Here is a 20000-nt window from a genome sequence, read left to right as displayed (position 1 = left end):
CAGAGATCGCCTCGGAGGGCCTCAAGAACCGAGTGTTTGAGGTGTCCCTGGCTGACCTGCAGAACGAGACAGATGCTGAGAGGAGTTTCCGCAAGTTCCGTCTCATTGCCGAAGAGGTGCAGGGCAAGAATGTGCTATGCAACTTCCACGGCTTCAACCTGACCACTGACAAATTGCGCTCCATGGTCAAGAAGTGGCAGGTGAGAGAGAGAGAGAGAGAGAGAGAGAGAGAGAGAGAGAGAGAGAGAGAGAGAGAGAGAGAGAGAGAGAGAGAGAGAGAGAGCTGGTAATCTTAAGACCTTTATATCTTCATCCGAACACTCCTTTCTTTCTCTCCTTTAGCCTCACCCTCCCTCACCCTTACCCACCCCTCTCCCCCACACACAGACTTCACCTTCTTAGCTTCACAATCCCAATCACAGTTACATCATATGCTTGTCTTACCCCCCTCACATGACCCTTAGATTCCCCCCCCCCTCCCCTACACACACACACGCTAACACCCTCACTCCCTCAGACATGCATCGAAGCCAACGCTGATGTCAAGACCACCGACGGTTACATCCTGCGTGTCTTCTGCATCGGCTTCACAGAGAAAGTGTCCAGCCAGACCCGCAAGACGGCTTATGCACAGCACACGCAGGTCAAAAATATCCGCAAGAAGATGGTGGACATCATCACCCGCGCCGTGGCCAGCAGCGAACTGAAGGAGGTGGTCAACAAGCTCATCCCCGACTCCATGGCTGATGATATTCGTAAAGCGTGCAACCTCATCTATCCCCTGAAGGAGGTGCACATTCGTAAGGTGGGTTGTCTAACGAGTAGGGGGCAGTTTGGTGATTTTATTTATTTATTTATTTATTTATTTATTTATTTATTTGATTTTTTTTATATTTAATTTGCTTTTTTTCTGTCTGTTTTTTGTATCAACTTAATTTTTTGTTCTTCACGATGTTTATTGATGCATTTTCTCTTTGTTGTCATCTAAATTTTTTGTCTTTGCACGAATCAACCATTACTTCATTAAAATAACACCCATTTCTTCACCCCCTTCATATCTACAGGTGAAGGTGCTGTATCAATTATCACTTCATTAAAATAACACCCATTTCTTCATCTCACCATTCCTTTAACACACCCCCTTCATATCTACAGGTGAAGGTACTGAATCAACCATTACTTCATTAAAATAACACCCATTTCTTCACCCCCTTCATATCTACAGGTGAAGGTGCTGAATCAATTATCACTTCATTAAAATAACACCCATTTCTTCATCTCACCATTCCTTTAACACACCCCCCTTCATATCTACAGGTGAAGGTGCTGAAGAAGCCTCGTTTTGACCTGGGCAAGCTGCTGGAAATGCATGGCGAGAGTGGTAAGTCCACCACCGCCACTGGAGAGGACGTCGGGTCCAAGGTGGACCGCCCTGACAACTATGAGCCTCCTGTACAGACTAAGGTCTAAATAAATGTGATGAATTGTGTGTGTCGGTGTATTATTCCTCCTGTGATGTGCGGTGTTGAAATGGGGTTTGTGGGTTTGTCTCCTTGTGGTGATGGCATGTTTTCTTAGTTCTGTGGTGATGGGGTGTTTGAAATGGGGTTGTTTTCTTTGTATTTTGTGGTGTTGTGGGTCTTTTTCTGGTCCTGTGATGGGTATAGGTTGAATGTAGTTTGTTTCATTGGTGTCTTGTGGTGATGGGGTGCCTGAATGGGCTGTTTTCTTGGTATTTTGTGGTGGTGTGGGTCTTTTTCTAGTCCTGTGATGGGTAAAGATTGAATGGAGTTTGTTTTGTCGGCGTCTTGTGGTGGTGTGTTTTTTGTCCTTTCGTGATGAGGTGTTTGGGTTTGTATCCTTGCCGTTGTGTGGTGACGATGCATTTTTTGGTCCTTTGCCTTGTTATACAAAGCTTAATGAAGGCACAAAATTACTGCACATCATCAGTTTATTGCCATACAAAAATCTGATTAGGTACTTCCCCTGAGAAATCACTTGTATACAGTTCTTCAGTTAATTTACATCAGTTAAGAATTCTGGTGTTGGTTTGAGTCACGTAAATCACAATGTTTAGGCTGGGAAGGGGAGCGAGGGTTAGGTTGGGAAGGGAAGGGAGTGCGGGTTAGGTTCGGAAGGGAAGGGAGTGCGGGTTAGGTTCGGAAGGGAAGGGAATGGAGAGGGCTAGGTTGGGGAGGGAAGGGAATGAGGGTTGGGTTAGGTTCGTTACCAATCACAGTCTGGAATTCTTAAAGTTAATTTAGATCAGTTAACGAAATTCTGACTTGGGTTTGAGTCTTGAGGAAGTTTGCATCCTCGAGTGAAAGATACCGGTCTCTCACACTTCAAAACATAACTTCTCTCACTCAATATAGCAAAAGAGAGCTACAAAATTATATAACACCCATCAAATTAGTCCTTAAATAATAAAAAATCATTACTATTTTGTCTATTCTTACTGTCTCAAGTGTTTAGTGGTGTCATTCACAACCTTGTACTGGTGTTGAGTTGGTAAAGATACATGAATAAGTTAATGATGTACTAGTGGATTCAAATTTCACTCAACGCATTAATGTAAGTTTTGATTCAAGTCTCACGGTGTGTACTTGTAATATAAAGATTGATAAATGCATACAGTTATTCAATATTTCCATCAGTTCTATCTATCTCCTATCATTTCATTTAATCTTATTTTTCTTTTTTTTTCTCCCTTTTTTTTATCTACCTACCATATCAAAACACACACACACACACACACACGCACACACACACTAACCCTTCCACCCACTACTGCTACCACCACCACCACCACCACCACCACCACCACCACTACTGCTCCAAGACTTTTCCAAGACTAGCCTGTGCCTCCCTCAGTGTCGCCAGCAAGGAGTCGACCTCAGCTGCTGTCATCTCCACCACAGTGTCTCTCTGGTGGTCGTGGGGGGAGGCTGTGTGGAGGCGCAGGGTGACTAAAGGCTGCTTGAGGTCCAGAACTGTGCTGCTTGACATTGCTACCTGTTGGGAAGGAAGGGAAAGGAGGGTTACATTGGATTCAGAAGGGAAGGGAGGGTTAGGTTAGACTGGGAAGGGAAGGAGGATTAGATTGAGTTGGGAAGGGTTAGGTTTGGTTAAGCGAGGAAGGAAGTGATGATGAAGTTGGGAAGGGAAGGGAAGGTTAGGTGGGAAGTTAGGATTTGAAAGGACACAAAAGAGGATAAAGATTAAAGAAGATGAGAGTGAAGAAAGGAAGGATAATAGATGAGAAAAAAGAGAATTAGAGACAGGAGGCGAGTGAAAACTGAAGATAAGGAGATTACGACAAGATGGAAAAGTGACGATTATTTCAAAATTTGAGAAGATGAAGAGAAAAGTATTTGAGATAAGAGAGAGAGAGAGAGAGAGAGAAACACACACACACACACACACACACACACACACACACACACACCTTAACATTCCAGTCAAAATCTGTGAGTCGCCGGGTGGATGTCAGCGCCTCCCTCACCATGGCCTCCCTAATCTCCTCTCTCCTTGCATTCACTGCCTCACACACACTGGCTGCTCCTTCCTGGCCAAGTGGGGACAGCTGAGCACAGGCCTGGAGGAGGAGGAGGAGGAGGTGGAAGTTAGTCTAGGATGGAGAGAAGGAGGTTTGGGTGTGTGTGTGTGTGCTTTGGCTTAGCATAGATAGATATTTTATTGTACACACACACACACACACACACACACACACACACACACTTACTGATTCACTCTTAATAAATTACTCAAATATGTCTTTACTCAGACCAGCACAGATATATAGTTAAATATTTCATTGTTCACACACCCACACACACACACACACACACACACACACACACACACACTCACCTGGTCCCTTGTGAGTCTGCCAGCAGTGACGTCTCGTGCCAGGCCAGCCACCTCCCGGCCTGCCAGCCAGAATGCGTCGAGGGGACAGTCTGGGAAGAGCGCATGACTGGCCGCTGCACCGCCACACAGGCCATCAATCACGTGGTGGACAAACTGTGGTGGGAAGGAATCAGGGTTACTCAGTGCTGTGTGGAAGAGGAACAAATCACAGGCATGTTTCTCCCCCAGGCTCACAACACCACCTGTGTGATGCACCTCGCCTCAGATCACCACCATGTCCAGCTGCCTATCAATAACAATAATAACAAATAAAAACCCATAATTTTATTTAGTTTCATTAACTGAGGGTGTGCACAGCCGACATCAAGTGTTTCCTTACATTACTCCAGCCCATGCTCATCCAGTTAAATGAGGTTAAGTTAGGGGAATGTCGAGTGGGGTGCAGCATCTTGTTAGATTAGGGTAGGAAGGGGGTCAAGGAGGAGTAGCCTGTTAGGTTAGGTTTGGGAGGTCATATTTTAGTCATATTTGCTACCCCAACCCAAAATGTTAGAAAAAGTGAGTTTTCCCGCAGTTTTCTCCAAGACCAAATTTCATCAATTTTTGTGTTCCCCGCCTGAAATACAAGTATATGGTTGTAGAGGTGTTTTTGTTGTATATGTTGACTGGTGAGCCTCCATGTGACAGCAGGAAGGCCTCGCAGCGCGGCACTCACCTTACTCAGCAAGGGTGAGGGAATACAGGTGAGGTGTGTGGTGGCCGCCCCGCCCCCCGCCATCTCTGCTCACTCCTCTTCTCTTCTGCTTGCTCTTGCTCTGTATTGCTTCTCTTGTCTCTTGTCCTGGTTCTCTTTCTGCTCTTCTTCCTCTATTAGTGCTTCCTTAGTCTCTTCTTCCCTGTATTAATAACCCTTTGACATCCTTAATAACTTTTGTGGGCAATCTCTCGTAATCACTGCCACTCTCCCGTCGCCCAATGTAAACACCAAACAGTCCCAACACCAAGATATTCTGACTCAGCTTTTCGTACAGTACTTTTTTTTTTTTTGAAGTAGGAAGGACACTGGCCAAGAGCAACAAAAATCTAATAAAAAAAAATGCCCACTGAAATCCCAGTCCCATAAAAGGGTAAAAGCAGTTTTTTTTTTTCATGAGAGAGAGACTGACTCGTATGAATAGATAGTTAAAAATAAAGAAAAAAAAGATGAAATAATAACAAACATTTTCATAACTTTTACTTTAATGATACAAATAAAACTGGCATTTTTTCTTCTACACACAGACTCCTTCACTCCCGCCTTCACTTAATACAAAAATATAATACTAATGTCTTTATTGGACTCTGTAAAAAATATATATCATAGATGAACCAAATAGTAGTAGTAGTAGTAGTAGTAGGTTTCTTAAGCTAGTTATGATTGTGTGTATGTAACTTATAACATAGTGGTAGTAATAGTGGTGGTGATGGCAGTGGTAGTAGCTGTAATAGTAGTAGTAGTAGTAGTAGTAGTAGTAGTAGTAGCAGTAGTAGTAGTTGCAGGAGCTAAGAGGAAGTAGTAGTAGTAGTAGTAGTGGTGATGTGATGGTGGTGGTAGTAATAGTAATAGTAGTAATAGTCATATATACACAAGCACAGGTATATGATTGGTCACAACACTCCCTCTCAATAGCCAATCAGAGGCAAGATAGAGGCAAATACTTATAATACTACTAATAATAATAAAACAAAAAATGTCCCCCCAAAAATATCAAATAAAAAACGAATTTGTGAATATTAAACCTTACAATAATAATAATAATAATAATAATAATAATAATAATAATAATAATAATAATAATAATAATAATAATAGTAATAATGGCACTACACACTGACTGAAGGATCATAGAACACTAAATAACTAACACACACACACACACACACACACTGAGGACACGAGGAGGGGGAGCAATGATATGATACACAATAATAATAATAATACATACATACATATAACCTACTGATCTTTATATACCAAACCTCACTGACTTAAATGTGCAATGATAAAATACATAGAGAGAGAGAGAGAGAGAGAGAGAGAGAGAGAGAGAGAGAGAGAGGGGGGGGGGGGGAAACAGGCTTAAAATAACTGAAAATAGGAGAGAAAACAGAAAATCAGAATAAATAAAAAAATAAAAGTTATAGACTGAAAACAGGAGAGAGAAAAGAGAAAATAAAGAATAAGAATTAAGTCATCTTTATCCATAGACTGAAAATAGGAGAGAGAAAAGGAGAAAAAGAGAAATTAAAGAACAAAAAATTAAGTCATCTCTATCGCATCAAAATAAACTAAACACAAAATACTAATAAAATGACTCTCTCTCTCCCTCTAACCACCATCTCTTACCTCTTTAAAAACACACTACAACACAAACCATTAAAAAAAACAGAGATTAAGTTACTATCTCTTATCTCTCCCTCTCTTTCTCCTTAAAAATAAAGCAATGACTCTCTTTATCTCTCTCCTAATCACCATCTCTATCTCTATCTCTCCCACTCATTTAAAAGTCCATCTCTTCAAAAAAAAATCCTAATACAGACACGTGAAGTAACTATCTCTCTCTGTCTCTCTCTCTCTCTCTCTCTCTCTAGTTTACAGCCATTCAAAGTAACACAAAGGCACATCAGGTCATATCTCTGTCTCTCCCTAAAGTCTCTACAGTGTTAAGGCTGTAGAGATTCTTAAAAGAGATAGAGAATTTGATGTGTTTGTGTTTTTAGACTGGACCCTAGAGAGAGGCAAAGACAGAGAGAGACATTCGCATAACTTTCTCTCTCTAATCTCTCCTTAAAATCTCTCCAGCCTACAAGATGCTCAGTGACACAGAAACACACTAATTTGTCTCTCTATCTCTTCAAAGTCTCTGTGGTCTGTTGCTTGGCCTCAGAGGAGTGGAGGAGAGGCTGGGAGGATCAAAGAAGGAGTTGGAGGAGGTGGCTGTGTTCTCCTTGTCTCCAGCGTAGAGTCTTGAAGTATCCCCGAGTTTTGAGGAAGAGGAGGATGACTGGGCACCCTTCACCAATTTGTCCTCCAAACGTCGAACTGTCTTGCGTTGCCGTTCTGCCTCCTGCCGTAACTTGTGCACCTCCTGTAGAAGATCGAGTGTTCTGAAGTGCCTTTTTTAAGTTTGAGGTCTGGCGTTGTGTTTGGTGAGGCTTTTTTTTTTTTTTTTTTTTAATGTAGGAAGGACACTGGCCAAGGGCAACAAAAATCCAATAAAAAAATAAGCCCACTGAAATGCTAGTCCCATAAAAGGGTCAAAGCAGTGGTCAAAAATTGATAAGTGTCTTGAAACCTCCCTCTTGAAGGAATTCAAGTCATAGGAAGGTGGAAATACAGAAGCAGGCAGGGAGTTCCAGAGTTTACCAGAGAAAGGGATGAATGATTGAGAATACTGGTTAACTCTTGCGTTAGACAGAATAGGGGTGAGAGAAAGAAGAAAGTCTTGTGCAGCAAGGCCGCGGAAGGAGGGGAAGCATGCAGTTAGCAAGATGAGAAGAGCAGTTAGCATGAAAATAGCGGTAGAAGACAGCTAGATATGCAACATTGCAGCAGTGAAAGAGAGGCTGAAGACAGTCAGTTAGAGCAGAGGAGTTGATGAGATGAAAAGCTTTTGATTCCGCCCTGTCTAGAAGAGCAGTATGAGTGGGTATTTTAATCGATTTTATGAGTATACATTGATTTTTTATTGATTTTAAGGCTTGGGGAAAAATGTGCCGGATACTCGAATGCTGGATGAGAGGGATTTTACTGTAGTCAAAAGAATTTCTTATAGTCAGAGGAGTTAAGTGAGAGGTATACAGCACAAATAAATTTAGTATGAGAGTGACTCTGTAGTCGTAGCCAGATGGTGGAAAACTCGGAAGATTCAAGAGTGTGTGTGATAGTTCTTATGTTATTTAAATCTATTTATTTTGGGGGAATTTTTAAGAGTTTTTGTGGTTTTAGTGGTGGTTGAACTGATACTTAATGGTTTTAAATGGTTCTGTAGCAAGTTTCTAGGGTTTTCAAGGATGTTTTAGTTGTTTTTAAAGATTCTGGGTTCCTATCTTGAATTTTCTTATATTTTTAGTCTTTGTGTCTCTTTGTCTCTCTCTCTCTCTCTGTCTCACTATCTTAAAATACATCCCTACTCTCTTTCTGCCTCTGTTTCTCTGTCTATTTTTTTATTTTTTCACCTTTCTGTTTGTTTATCCATCTGTCTGTCTGTCTATCCCTCTGCTTGTTTACTTGCTTACCTCTCTGTCTATCTGCATTTCCCTCTCACTCTTTGTCTATCTGCATCTCTCTCTCTCTCTCTTTGTCTATCAGCCTGTATCTCTCTATCCCTCTGCCTGCACATCTCCCTCTCTCTATGTGCCTTCAACCCACACCTCACCAGCTCACCTCTCTCAGCTGGTTGTTGTCCATCTTGAGCTGCCTGACGTGGTGAATCTTCTGCTTGTGGTTCTGGTGGCCCAGCAGAGTGGCGTACCTCTGGCTCAGCTTGTCCACCTCATCCTTGGCCGCACTGCTCTGCTCCAACAAGCCATTCTTCTCTATTTCATAGGCATCCAGCTGGGCCTGTGGGAGATGGAGGTGTGTTAGAGATGGGGTGAGGACGCAAGGGTGTTAGAGGAAGGGAGGGTGTGTGTGGGAGGAAAAGTTGGTGGAAGGGAGGTTGTTTTAGAGAGAAGAAGGAAGGCTGTGTTTGAGAGAGGAAAGGAGGAAGTGTTGAGAGGAAAGGAGTGTGTTAGAGATGAAGGGAGGCTGTGTTTGAGAGGAAGGGAGGGTGTATTGAGAGAGGAAGGGAGGGTGTAGGGAGGTAGAAAGGGAGACTGGTGTTTTCAAGGGTGTAGGGAGATAAATTGGAGTTTTTAAAGGTGTAGGGAGGTAGACAGGGTGAAATTAGTGTTATCAAGGGTGTTTTCATGACCATTGATAACTTAAGAGGTAAAAAAGTAAAATAACAGAAAATGGACAAAATAAAAACAAACACAAAGGAACAAAACAAACAAACAAACAAGATAAACAGCAGTGGTTCCTATACTCACTCTGAAGGGCTCCACCATGTTCTCAAGGTGGAGGCACTTCTTCTTCCACTCCTCCATGTCCTTCCTCAGCGTTTCCGTGTCCCCCTGCTCCGCCTCTAGCCTGTGTGTGGAAGTGGTGGTGGTGGTGGTGATGATATTGTACTAACAGTAGTAATAGTAGTAACTTTTTTTGTAATCTACTAGTTATCATCTCTCTCTCTCTCTCTCTCTCTCTCTCTCTCTCTCTCATTTACACCTCCTCCTTCTCTTCTTGCATACACATCCACACACAACTATACACTCCTCCTCCTCTTCCTCTTACCTCTCCAGTGCCTCCTTCATCTCCTTCAGTTCCTCCTTCAGTTTATCAATGGTCTCCTGGTCTCCTCTCCTCTCCTCAGCCTCCTGGAGAAAGAGAAGAAGAGATTAAGAGCTAACTCATCACTATTCTCTCTCTCTATTATCTCTCTCGTGTGTGTGTGTGTGTGTGTGTGTGTGTGTTGTGTGTGTGTGTGTGTGTAAAACCCATTCAAAACTCCAATAACCATCTTTTAACCCCAAACATGACCCTTAAACCCTTCCTCTCACTTCAAACCCCAAACTTGACCCTAAGATCCAATAAATCACCCTTAGATGACCCCAACAACTTTTACAAACCCCCAAAACTCAGATAACCTTTTTAACCCCATGACCTTAAACTCTTCCTCTCACTTCAAAACATCTTAGAAAACCCCGAACTCGACCCTAAGACCCTAAAACACCCTTAGAAGACCCCCAGACAACTTTATAGACCCCCAAACGTATTCCCTACACTCTCACCTTTGCCAAATTTCTCATCTCCTCGTCCTTCTCAGTCAGTGTATCTTTGAGGGCCTGCAGTTCCAAGGTCTTGTCTGCCAGGGAGGTGACAAGGCCCTCTACCTCCTGCCGCAGTGTGTTGGCAGTGGTCTGTAGCACTGAGGTTGTCTCCTGGTGGTGGGTCTCCAGTTCTGTCTTGTTTTGTAAGGAGGTCTGTGAAAGAAGCAGGAATGAGTAGGTAAACAGAGAGGGATGCTTGGAAAAGGGGTGGATAGGTATGTTCTCACCCTCTTCCACCATCTCTCCACCTCCTCCTCACCTCAAGATTCCTCAGCTGATCCTTGTATCCGTCGCAGTCCGCTTCTAGCTCCTCCACCCTTCCACTCAGCTGTCCCACGCGCTCCACCTGCTCCCTCTCCCTCTCCTCCACCTCCCGCAGCTGCTCCTCCAGGCGGGTCAGCTCCTCCTTGCCTCTCGCAGCCTGTAGGAGTGGATGAAAGAGTCGTTAAGTGGATGGGTGAATGAGGGAGGCTTTGAATGTTATGAGAAGGAAAATAAAGGAAAGTGGAGTGTTATGAGGGCAATTAATGGAAAAATAAGGAAAATTCTGGATAAATATTGATAGCTTGGAGAAAGAGAGAGAAACAGAGAGGGAAAGAAATTAAGAATGAAAGAAAAAAGGAGGGAGGGAGGGAAAGAGAGATAAAGAAACAGAGAGAGACAAACAGATTACAATTATTAAAGAGAAAGAGAGAAAAAAAAAAGAGAATAGAGAAAGACAGCAAGAAAGAGAGAAACACAAACAGTACAACTATTAAAAACAAAGAAAGAGCAAAAGAAAAATACAGAAAAAGAAAAGAGAAAGAGATAGAGAGACTGAAAGACCCACCACCACCACCACCACCCACCTTCTCCCTCTCAACCTCCACCTGCTCTTCCACCTCCTTCAAGTGGTTCTCCAGGTCTGCAATCCTTGAGCGGAAGACCACGCGCTCCTCCTCCGCCTCCCTCTCGCTGGTGGAAGCCTGGAGGTGGAGGGCGGAGATAGTTTCCTCCAGGTTGTCTCTGACGGAGGAAAGATGCTGTTTTTCCTCCCGCAGCGCCTCAATACACAGCTGCATTTCCTCCACTGCATCACACTTCTTCCTCATGTCGATCTGTGGAGGGAGGGAGGGAAGGGTGAGGGAGGGAGGGAAGGAGGGAGGGAAGGAGTAAGGGAGGGAGACAGTGAGGGAAGGAGGGGAGACAAAATAGGAGAAGGACGAAGGGAGTGAGGAAAGGATAGAAGGAAGAAAGGAAGGGAGAGACAGAATAAGGAGGAAGGAAGAAAGGAAGTGAGCAAATAAGAGACTGAGAGATAGATTAAACCATCCATCCACCCAATGAACCCACCAATCATCCACCTATCCATCCATCTCACCTTAAGCTGTGTGATCTGTGTCTTGAAGCCCTCCGTGGCTGTCTGTGTGGCTGTCAACTCGGACCTCACTGCTGCTGCTGCCGCCCTTGCCTCCTCCAGCCTCTCCTCCAAGTCCCTATTCTCTGCTTCTTCACATGCTGTTAGGTGAGGTTTGGTGAGGTTAAGCTAAACACACGCACACACACACACACACATAGAAAGACACATTTTCATGGAATTTCACATTTTAAAAGCTTTGTTCATTCATTAGATACACAAAAACAAACAAACAGAAATGCACATGCAAAAAAAAGATAAAACAAAAATGTAAAAATATCAATGAGAAAACAAAGAAATAAATAACTAAAAAAAAAAAAAAAAGAAAAGAAAAAAGATAAGAAACCCCCCCCTCCACCTCAACCGCCCCCAGGACTCACCCAGAGCATCTTCTAAATTCGTGTACTTCCTAACAAGATCCTTCAGGTGTGCGTCATCAGCCTCCTTCTCTGCCTTCGTGTCACTGAGCTGCTGCCTGAGGTCCTGTGCCTGCCTCTCAGCTGCTGCCCTCACCAGCGTCTCCTTGGCCAGCTCTTCCGAGGCCTGGCCCAGCACCCGCCTTGTGGCCTCGTGGTCTAGCAGGGCCTCCGAGTACTTGACGCTAAGTTCGTCCATCTCCCCCTCCATGCTGTTTAGTCTGTGGGGGGGAGATAGGTGAGAGATAGAGAGATTATTCATATCTCCTTTCATGTTGGTTTGTGTGTGTGAGAAGAGAGATAGAGAAGAGAGTTTGTCCATCTTCTCAATGCTGTTTCATCTGGGAGGGAGAGAAGGGTGTGAGACAGTGTGTGAAGAGGTCTGTGTGTGTGTGTGTGTGTGTGTGTGAGAGAGAGAGAGAGAGAGAGAGAGAGGAGAGAGAGAGAGAGAGAGAGTAATAACACCTCCCCGGCCTCCCATCCACTCGTCTCCACCCACCTGAGCACAAACTGAGCCTCCCGGTCGCTAATCTCCCCCATGAGCTCCACCACTCTCTCCTCCAGCTGGTGGTTGGTTTCCTCCACCTGGCCTGATCTTTCCTCCAGTCGGGAGAGACTTTCCTCCTTCTCTGTGAGGCTTCTCTTGAGGCTGGACACTTCTTCCTCCAGTCTCTTGATCTGAGGGAGGAGGAGGAGGAGGAGAAGGAAGAACATTATCAATAAATCAATCTTCCTTATCATAAAAAGTAAAATAAATAAACAAAAGAAACCTATTTACAAACCCTTCTCTATGTATTCTCTTCTAATTTACTTATATAAGACAAACAAATGTACAAACATACAGAGATTATCTATATAACCTATATATAACCTTCCTTCACTAACCTCCTTAGTCTTCCCCTCCAGGTCCTCCTCCACCTTCGAGGTCGTGCCTAGCTGTGCTGCAAACTTCTCCTGCAGGGTCACAGTCTCGTTAGCTCTCTGGCTCACCTGTGGGAGGAAAGGTGTGTTGTTAATCTGTAACCTGTGTGGGAAAGGTGTTTTAATTTTCCTTCTTCTTTCTCCTTTTCTTATCATTACAACTTAATATTATTTTCTTATTCTCTCTCTTTTCTTTCTCTTCCTCTATCAATTATAACTTAAAATTATCCTCTTCTTCTCCTCTTCCTCAATTCCATGTATTCTCTCCTTCTCCTCCCATCTCCCATCTCCAGCACCTCCTCCACTCACCTCCTGCTGCAGTGTGGAGATAAGGTCACTCTGGGTCTCAAGGTCATGCTCTTTGGCACTCACGGAAGCCTTCAGGGCAAGCATCTCATTCAGTTTGGCCTCAGCCTCCTCCTGCAGGTCAAGGGCCACACGTCTCACTGTCTCCAGCTCCCCCTCAAGTTCCTGCACCCTTGAGGAGGACTGGCTTATCTGTGGGCAAGTTAGGTTAGGTTAGGCTAGGATAGGATGGGTTGGGTTGGGTTAGGTTAGGTTAGGTTAGGCTAGGATGGGTTGGGTTAGGTTAGGTTAGGTTAGGTTAGGCTAGGATGGATTGGGTTGGGTTGGGTTAGGGTGGGTTTGGTTAGGTTAGGTTAGGCTAGGATGGGTTAGGTTAGGTTAGGTTAGGTTAGGTTAGGCTAGGATGGGTTGGGTTGGGTTAGGGTGGGTTTAGTTAGGTTAGGTTAGGTTAGGTTAGGTTAGGTTAGGTTAGGCTAGGATGGGTTGGGTTGGGTTGGGTTAGGGTGGGTTTGGTTAGGTTAGGTTAGGTTAGGTTGTGGAAGAGGAATGGTTAGAACAAGAAGAGTGAAGAGGATTTGGAAGAAGACTAAAGAAGAGCTGAGAGAGGAGGAAGAGGAGGAGGATGGGGGATTAGATGACTAGAAAGACTGAAGAGCTCGAAGAAGAAGAGAAAGAGGAGGAGCAGGGGTTAGAAGACTAGGAAGACTGAAGAAGACCACTCCTCCTCCTCTTCCTCCTTCCTGACAACTAATATTACTACAACTCCTCTTCCTTTTACTCCTCATCTCCAAAACAACAATTCTTCCTCCTCCTCCTCCCGTGGGCTTATCAACACCCCCTCCTCCTCCTTCCGTGAACTTATCAACACCCCCTCCTCCTCCTCCTCCTCACCTCCTCCTCTCTAGCTGATATTTCCTTCTCCAGAAATTGCTGCAGGACCTCTTTTTCCTTCAACTCTGTCTCCATCTTGTGAACTTTTGAGCTTAGCATCCTCATGTGCTCCCTCTCCTCCTCCAGTGTGGATAGAAGGCCCCTCCACTCCCCCTCCACCTCCTCCAGGGTCTCCTCCATGTGAGCCATCTGGTGGAGAGAAATAGTGTGTGAATGAGTGGATGTCTGTGAGGGAAGAAGGATCATGGAGGAGGAAGGGGAGGAAGAGGCGATAAAGAGGGTTAGGAGGAAGAGAGGGAGTGATGATTAAGATAAAGAGAAGGAAGAGGAGGAGGAGAAATAGAAGATAAGATGATTAGGATGTAGAAGAGGAAGAGGAAGAAGAAAAGAAGAACAAACATCAGAGAACAAGAAAAGTAAATGAAACAGGGAATAAACACAAAAAAACAAACAAAAAAAGCAAAAAACACACTAAGAGACAAACAGATCCTAAAAAAGATAAATAAAAAAATAAACAAATGACATGAAATAACAACAAACAGAAAAACAAACAAGCAGGAAGAATAAGAATAAACACAAACATACACAACAAAACAACAACAACAACAACAACACTCAATCCAAAACCACCTCTTTTGACTTGAGTGACAGCTCCTCGTCCTTCAAGTCCCTCTCCCTCTTGACGCCAGTGAGGTCCTGCACAGATGCCTCCAGCTGTGAGATACGGTGCGTGCGATGTGTCACCTCCTCCTGCAGGCTGGCCAGGGTCTCCTCATACTCTGACACCTGCAGGAGGGACGGAGGAGGTAACAGGTGTATCATAACTGGATAACATCAAACATACCTTCTCACACCTTCTATGACAACAAACAGGTGAAAAAACTCCAGATTCAGCCAAACCCACCTTGCTATTGAGATTACTAAGACTTCCGTTCAAGAGTTCAATCTCAATGTCTCTCTTGGCCAGCTCCTCCCTGTGCTGCTCCTTCTCCTGGCCGTGCTGCCTCATCAACGCCTCGTACCGTGCCACCAGCCCCTGCACCCGCCCCTCTGCCTCATCCCTCAGGCTGCGGCTTTCTGTCAGCTGCAAGGTGGTGGTGGTGGTGAATTTTGGTAGGTTTGTGTGTTGTATAGTGTAGGTTAGGTTAGGTTAGGCTGTGTGGGTTTAGTGAGTGTGTGTGTCTGTGTTTGCCAAAATGATCTTCACTACATATTCAAACTGCATCTCCTCCCAAAGTTACAACACACTACACCAACACAGCACAGCACAGGACACTCACAGACACCTGAAGCTGCTGCTGTGTCTGGTTCCCCTCAGCCACCACCTCGTCCAGCTGCAGCCTCAACTCAGCAATGAGGTCCTCCTTCTGCAGCAGTGTGGCCTCCAGGTTGTCTCGCAGTTGTGTAAGGTGCTCCAGCTGCTCCCTCAGGAGTGTTGGGTCGTGGGGCACTTGGTGGGGCTGTCAGAGGTTGGGTTATGTTAGGTTAGGTTAAATTGGGTTTTGTTGGGTTAGGTTAGGTTGGGTTGGGTTGGGTTGGGTTGGGTTGGGTTGGGTTGGGTTGGGTTGGGTTGGGTTAGGTTAGGTTAGGCAAGGACAAGGATGGATGTAGGTGAAAGAAGGAAGGATAGGAAGAAGGAAAAAATGAAGGAGAAAGGGAAGAAATGAAGAAATATTTTTGTTACTTTCATTCATTAATTTCTCTCCTTCTTCCTTTTATTGAGTTAGTTATGACCTTATTCTTCTCCTCTTCTAACTCCTCTTTTCTTCTCTTATTCATTCTCCTCATCCTCATACTTTTAATCTTCCTCCTCCTCCTTATCTCTCTATACCTTCATCCTCCTCCTCCTCCTTTCAAGTCCTCATCCCCAATTCTTCCCTACCCTACTCCTCCTCCTGCTGCTGCCCCTCACCTGTTCCTGCAGCTGCTCTAGTCTGTGCTGCAAGTCGCTGTGCTCGTCATTGAGGCGTGAGATGGTGTGCTGTGCCTCCTGCAGCTCCTCTTGGGTGCTGCTCAGTGCCTGACGCAGTGCTGTGGTGGAGGACGGCGATGGTGGTGGCGGTGGTGGGGGTATGTCTGGTGAGGGAATAGAGGAAAACTTGAGAGACCAAACATTGCAAGCTTAACTCAGTCCTGCAAAAACTAGGTATGAATGATTAACACACACACACACACACACACACACACGCACACACATGCACGTACCTTCACCAGCATCCTGTGACGTCCTCAAACACCCCTCGTCCGTCTGGCTTCCCTCACTGCCAAAATAGACACGTTTCAAAATAATGACCCTCGAAACACCTCACCTTACAAACACTGCTCAACACACCAGTACATAAAAATAAACACAGGAACATTAGACCATAAAAATAAACACAGGAACGTTAGACCATAAAAATACTTTGTAGATTCATAGAGGACTGAATGAGACAAGAAAAAGAGGCAGAAAAATGTCTATTCAAACACCTTACCAAACAAACACTGCTCAATAAGGATAAAAGACGGAAGGATAAGAAGGAAAAATGAAGGAGTATTTTGTTAATCAGACCACAAAAAATGCCAGGCTGATTTACACAAGGGGTTCTGAAATAGGGTAACACAGGAAGGATACAGTACCTGGTCAGTGAGGGCAGGAATACATCTGATGAGTCAGTCCCAGCATCAGCCACCTGCCTCTTCCTCTCTCTCTCCAGGCCTCTCAGTCTGCGAAGTAAGTTAAGTTGGTTCTGAGTGAGTTTAATGGTAAAATGATTCTCTCTCTCTCTCTCTCTCTCTCTCTCTCTCTCTCTATCTCTCTTCTCTATTCTATCTCACACACATACACACACACTTTCTATCTCTCAATCTCTTCCTCCTCCTCCTCCTCCTCCTCTCTTCCCTATCTCTTCTTCCTCTTCTCTCCTCCTCCCACACACACATTTCTCCTCCTCCTCCTCATCTCTTCCCTACCTCCTCCTCAACACACTTCTAACCTCTTCTTCTCCTCCTCCAGACATACAACACATAATCACTCTCTCTCTCTCTCTCTCTCTCTCTCTCTCACCTAAGCTTCAAGTTCTTAATATCAATCTTGAGCTGATCTCTCTCCAGTGTCAGTTCTTTAATACGTCCCTGCAACTCCAGGTCCTTTCCTCCTACAGCTCCTCCTTGTCCCACTGATGTAAGGCGAGCAGGGGGCATTGGCTGAAGGTGATACTAGGTTAGTTTGAGTAGTGTGAGTGTGTGTGTGTGTGTGTGTGTGTGTGTGTGTGTGTGTGTGTGTGTGTGTGTGTGTGTGTGTGTGTGTGTGTGTGTGTGTGTGTGTGTTTAATGAAAGGGAAGGGAAGTAAAGAGATTAAAAGGAGAGGTTTTGGTAATGTGTGTGTGTTTTGAGTTTAATGAAGAGAAAAGATTAAAATATAGCAAGATTATGAGGCTGTGGTTGAGGAAGAGAAGTACAAAGATTAAAATAAGAGGAAAAACTGCAAAATAACAATAATAATATGTGGAAAAGAAGTAGAGAGAGAGATTAAAATAAAGAGGAAGTCAGCAAAATAACAAAAATAAAGAAAAAAATATATATAAAAAAATGAAAAAAAAAATTAACAAAAAAAAAAAAAACTTCATCTTCAACACAAATAAAAAAAACATGAAAAAAAAGAAAAATAGATAAAAAAATCCATTTCATCCACACTAATCCTTCTTAATCCACTTTCTCTCCTCTTACACTGATGAAGAATCCGTTGCTGGATCCGGAAGACAAGTTGGAGCAGGTGGAAGAGTTGAGGCGGTTGGAGGAGGAGGAGGAGGCCATCTTCTTCTTCGGGGAGGAGGAGGAGGAGGGGGTGGCAGTGGTGGTGGTGTAAGCTCCTGGGCCTGGTGTGTCCTGTGGGTGGAGGAGGAGGAGGAGGAGATGAATAAAGAAGTTAGAGAAGGAGGAAGAGGGAGAGATGGATAAACAAGAGAGAGAGAGAGAGAGAGAGAGAGAGAGAGAGAGAGAGAGAGAGAGAGAGAGAGAGAGAGAGAGAGAGAGAGAGAGAGAGAGAGAGAGAGAGAGAGAGAACACTTATCTTCCAAACCAGGTAATTTCTTCATTGTGTATGTGTGTGTGTGTGTGTGTGTGTGTTACCTGTCCATGCTCCTTCCACCTGTCGGACTTGTCGAGGGACACAGCGGCTACCACCTTCTTGTTTAGCTTGGGGTTGTAAGCAGTGGGTGGCGGGGCACAGCCTGAGAAAGTAAATAAATAAATAAATAAATAAATAAATAAATAAATAAATAAATAAATAAACCTAAGTAGGAGGAGGAGGACGATGAAGTTACTATATATTTGTAAGTTAGACTAGGTTAGGTTAAGTTAGATTAAAATTATTAATATATACAAACAACTTAGGCTTATTAATTGCAAGACTAACTGGTTCTGTGTGTGTGTGTGTGTGTGTGTGTGTGTGTGTGTTTATCTTTCCCTATCTGTCTGTCTCTCATTCCTTGCCTGTTTGGCTGTCTGTATTTCCTTGTCTGTCTGTCTGTTTGTCTCTCTCTCCCTACCTGCCTGTCTGTATGTCTGTATTTGTCTGTCTCTCTCCCTGCCAGCCCGCTTCTTTCTTTCTGTCTATCTGTCACCCTGCCTGTCTGTCTGTCTCTCCCTGTGCTTCCTTCTGCCTGTTTCCTTGCTTCCCTCTTTTAATGATATGCTACAATTGCGTCTCTCTCTCTCTCTCTCTCTCTCAAAAACGATCACATACCGACAAAATTTCTAGTTATAATGAAAAATAATAAAGAAAATTGACACAAAACAAAAAATACACAAAAAAATTTCACTACTGACATAATAAATATAAAATAAATAATAAAAAACAAAAATTTTGGGTACATCTAACCTAAACAAGAGAAAAATTACAAAAAAAATCGCATATAATGAAGAAACAATGAAAAGTATCGACTAAAAAGACAAGAACAGACCATAAAACTTCAATACAGAACCCCAAAATAAAATAAAAATAATAGAAATAATAAAATAAACACGAATTCTGGGGACATTTAAACCAGAGACAAAACCATAACAAAAAAACACAGAACTCACGTATACAATGACAAAAAACTAATAAAATCCACTCAGAACACAAAAAGAAACCATACAACAACATTGCAGACCCTCAACATAAATATAAACACAGATTCCGGGGATATTTAAAGCAAGAGAAGAGACCAGACGATATAAAACCACAACAAATACTCTCAAAATACACTAATATCTCTTATCTCACCGACTTCCTCGTTGAATCTCTTTATCTTGGCTTTGGAGAACATGTCAGCGGTCCCTCTTGGTCAGTACCTGCGGAAAAAGCCCCAAATTTAGCCCCAAAACACCAGGAATCCCTCTGCCAGCTTCCCTATCACCTTCGCGGGAGATTTAAACTTAGGGGACCAATCAGCGCCAGGATCTTTACTCTCCCCGTCGCGCCAGCCAATCAGCGCGCGAGTTTTGCAGCATCACCTGGAGAGAGCATTCTGAGGGACTTTGTGTGTAAATTTCGGGTGCTTTAGTTTTAACTAGGATTGTTTGTTTATTTGTTTGTGCATTTTGAGTTTGATAATTAGGTTACGTTAGGTTAGGTTAATATGGGTACGAGTGAGTAAAGTTTTGATTGTAGTTTTATCTATCTGCCTGTCTGTTCGTCTGTCTATTTATTTATCTATGGTATCTATCTATCTATCTACCTATCTATCTATCTATCTATCTATCTCTCTCTTTATCTATACTACTACTACTACTACTACTACTACTACTACTACTACTACCACTACTACTACTACTACTGCTACACACACACACACAGACACACGTGGGCTGAGTTGAAGAAATGTTGCACAGTTTTGTAATACCGTCAGTTCATCTTTGTCCTTTGTCCAAATTCGGATTTTCCTGCCCTTGTACTGTGCACCTGTCAGCCTTTCAATATTTTGGTACGTAATTGTTGATATTGAGGGAGTTATTGGGGTTCTCAAGGGTGTTTTCATGGCTCTAGTGATCTATAGGGGTTTTCAAGGGTGTTTTTACGGTTCTAGTGATTTATTAGGGTTTTCTAAGGTGTTTTCATGGTTCTAGTGATGTTATTGGGGTTATCAAGGGTGTTTTCATGGTTCTAGTGAAAGTTGTCGTGGTTTTCATGAATCTAGTGATAATTTTGACGAATTCTAGTGAAAGTCTGTGTTGTTTCCTTGAATATAGGGATAGTTTGTACTCGAGTGAAATTTAATGTAGTTTTCAAGGGTGTTTTCACGACTTCAGAGAGAGAGAGAGA

At 43.5% G+C, this 20000-nt stretch overlaps 3 protein-coding genes across 10 annotated transcripts in view; 1 reads left to right on the top strand and 2 right to left on the bottom strand.

Moving 5' to 3' along the window:
• LOC135093720 (small ribosomal subunit protein eS1-like) overlaps window positions 1-1489 on the top strand; it is a 2516-nt gene extending 1027 nt beyond the window's left edge. Inside the window, exons 3-5 of one of the 2 annotated variants that reach the window (XM_063993253.1) lie at window positions 4-200; window positions 518-805; window positions 1318-1489. In XM_063993253.1, the coding sequence (XP_063849323.1) occupies window positions 4-200; window positions 518-805; window positions 1318-1470 (638 nt within the window). In that variant the 3' untranslated portion in view covers window positions 1471-1489. Of the gene's footprint in view, window positions 1-3; window positions 201-517; window positions 806-1155 lie in introns of both variants that reach the window. The other variant, XM_063993254.1, reaches the window with a different exon arrangement.
• LOC135093721 (COMM domain-containing protein 8-like) overlaps window positions 1-4870 on the bottom strand; it is a 17535-nt gene extending 12665 nt beyond the window's left edge. For 4 of the 6 annotated variants that reach the window (XM_063993260.1, XM_063993257.1, XM_063993259.1 and 1 more), the window contains exons 1-4: window positions 4589-4869; window positions 3874-4026; window positions 3449-3598; window positions 2860-3015 (exon numbers count right to left, since the gene is read on the bottom strand). In XM_063993260.1, the coding sequence (XP_063849330.1) occupies window positions 2860-3015; window positions 3449-3598; window positions 3874-4026; window positions 4589-4651 (522 nt within the window). In that variant the 5' untranslated portion in view covers window positions 4652-4869. Of the gene's footprint in view, window positions 1-2859; window positions 3016-3448; window positions 3599-3873; window positions 4027-4588 lie in introns of all 6 variants that reach the window. The other 2 variants (XM_063993255.1, XM_063993256.1) reach the window with 1 other exon arrangement.
• A 224-nt stretch (window positions 4871-5094) lies between these two features.
• LOC135093391 (hyaluronan mediated motility receptor-like) overlaps window positions 5095-20000 on the bottom strand; it is a 21266-nt gene continuing 6360 nt past the window's right edge. For both annotated transcript variants that reach the window (XM_063992644.1, XM_063992643.1), the window contains exons 2-24: window positions 18963-19030; window positions 17825-17925; window positions 17423-17581; window positions 16760-16899; window positions 16333-16419; window positions 15919-15974; window positions 15626-15789; window positions 14994-15173; window positions 14618-14797; window positions 14344-14499; window positions 13714-13902; window positions 12826-13014; window positions 12481-12585; window positions 12095-12273; window positions 11560-11816; window positions 11144-11280; window positions 10632-10880; window positions 10043-10204; window positions 9745-9936; window positions 9248-9330; window positions 8947-9046; window positions 8300-8476; window positions 5095-7001 (exon numbers count right to left, since the gene is read on the bottom strand). In XM_063992644.1, coding sequence (XP_063848714.1) covers window positions 6768-7001; window positions 8300-8476; window positions 8947-9046; window positions 9248-9330; window positions 9745-9936; window positions 10043-10204; window positions 10632-10880; window positions 11144-11280; window positions 11560-11816; window positions 12095-12273; window positions 12481-12585; window positions 12826-13014; window positions 13714-13902; window positions 14344-14499; window positions 14618-14797; window positions 14994-15173; window positions 15626-15789; window positions 15919-15974; window positions 16333-16419; window positions 16760-16899; window positions 17423-17581; window positions 17825-17925; window positions 18963-19005 — 3519 coding nt within the window. In that variant the 5' untranslated portion in view covers window positions 19006-19030 and the 3' untranslated portion in view covers window positions 5095-6767. The remainder of the gene's footprint in view (window positions 7002-8299; window positions 8477-8946; window positions 9047-9247; window positions 9331-9744; window positions 9937-10042; window positions 10205-10631; window positions 10881-11143; window positions 11281-11559; window positions 11817-12094; window positions 12274-12480; window positions 12586-12825; window positions 13015-13713; window positions 13903-14343; window positions 14500-14617; window positions 14798-14993; window positions 15174-15625; window positions 15790-15918; window positions 15975-16332; window positions 16420-16759; window positions 16900-17422; window positions 17582-17824; window positions 17926-18962; window positions 19031-20000) is intronic.

This window comes from Scylla paramamosain, chromosome 43, assembly GCF_035594125.1.
Source record: "Scylla paramamosain isolate STU-SP2022 chromosome 43, ASM3559412v1, whole genome shotgun sequence".
NCBI classification, from domain to species: domain Eukaryota; kingdom Metazoa; phylum Arthropoda; class Malacostraca; order Decapoda; family Portunidae; genus Scylla; species Scylla paramamosain.
Note: the sequence above shows the minus strand (reverse complement) of the source record. Positions and strands in the feature narration are given on the sequence as shown.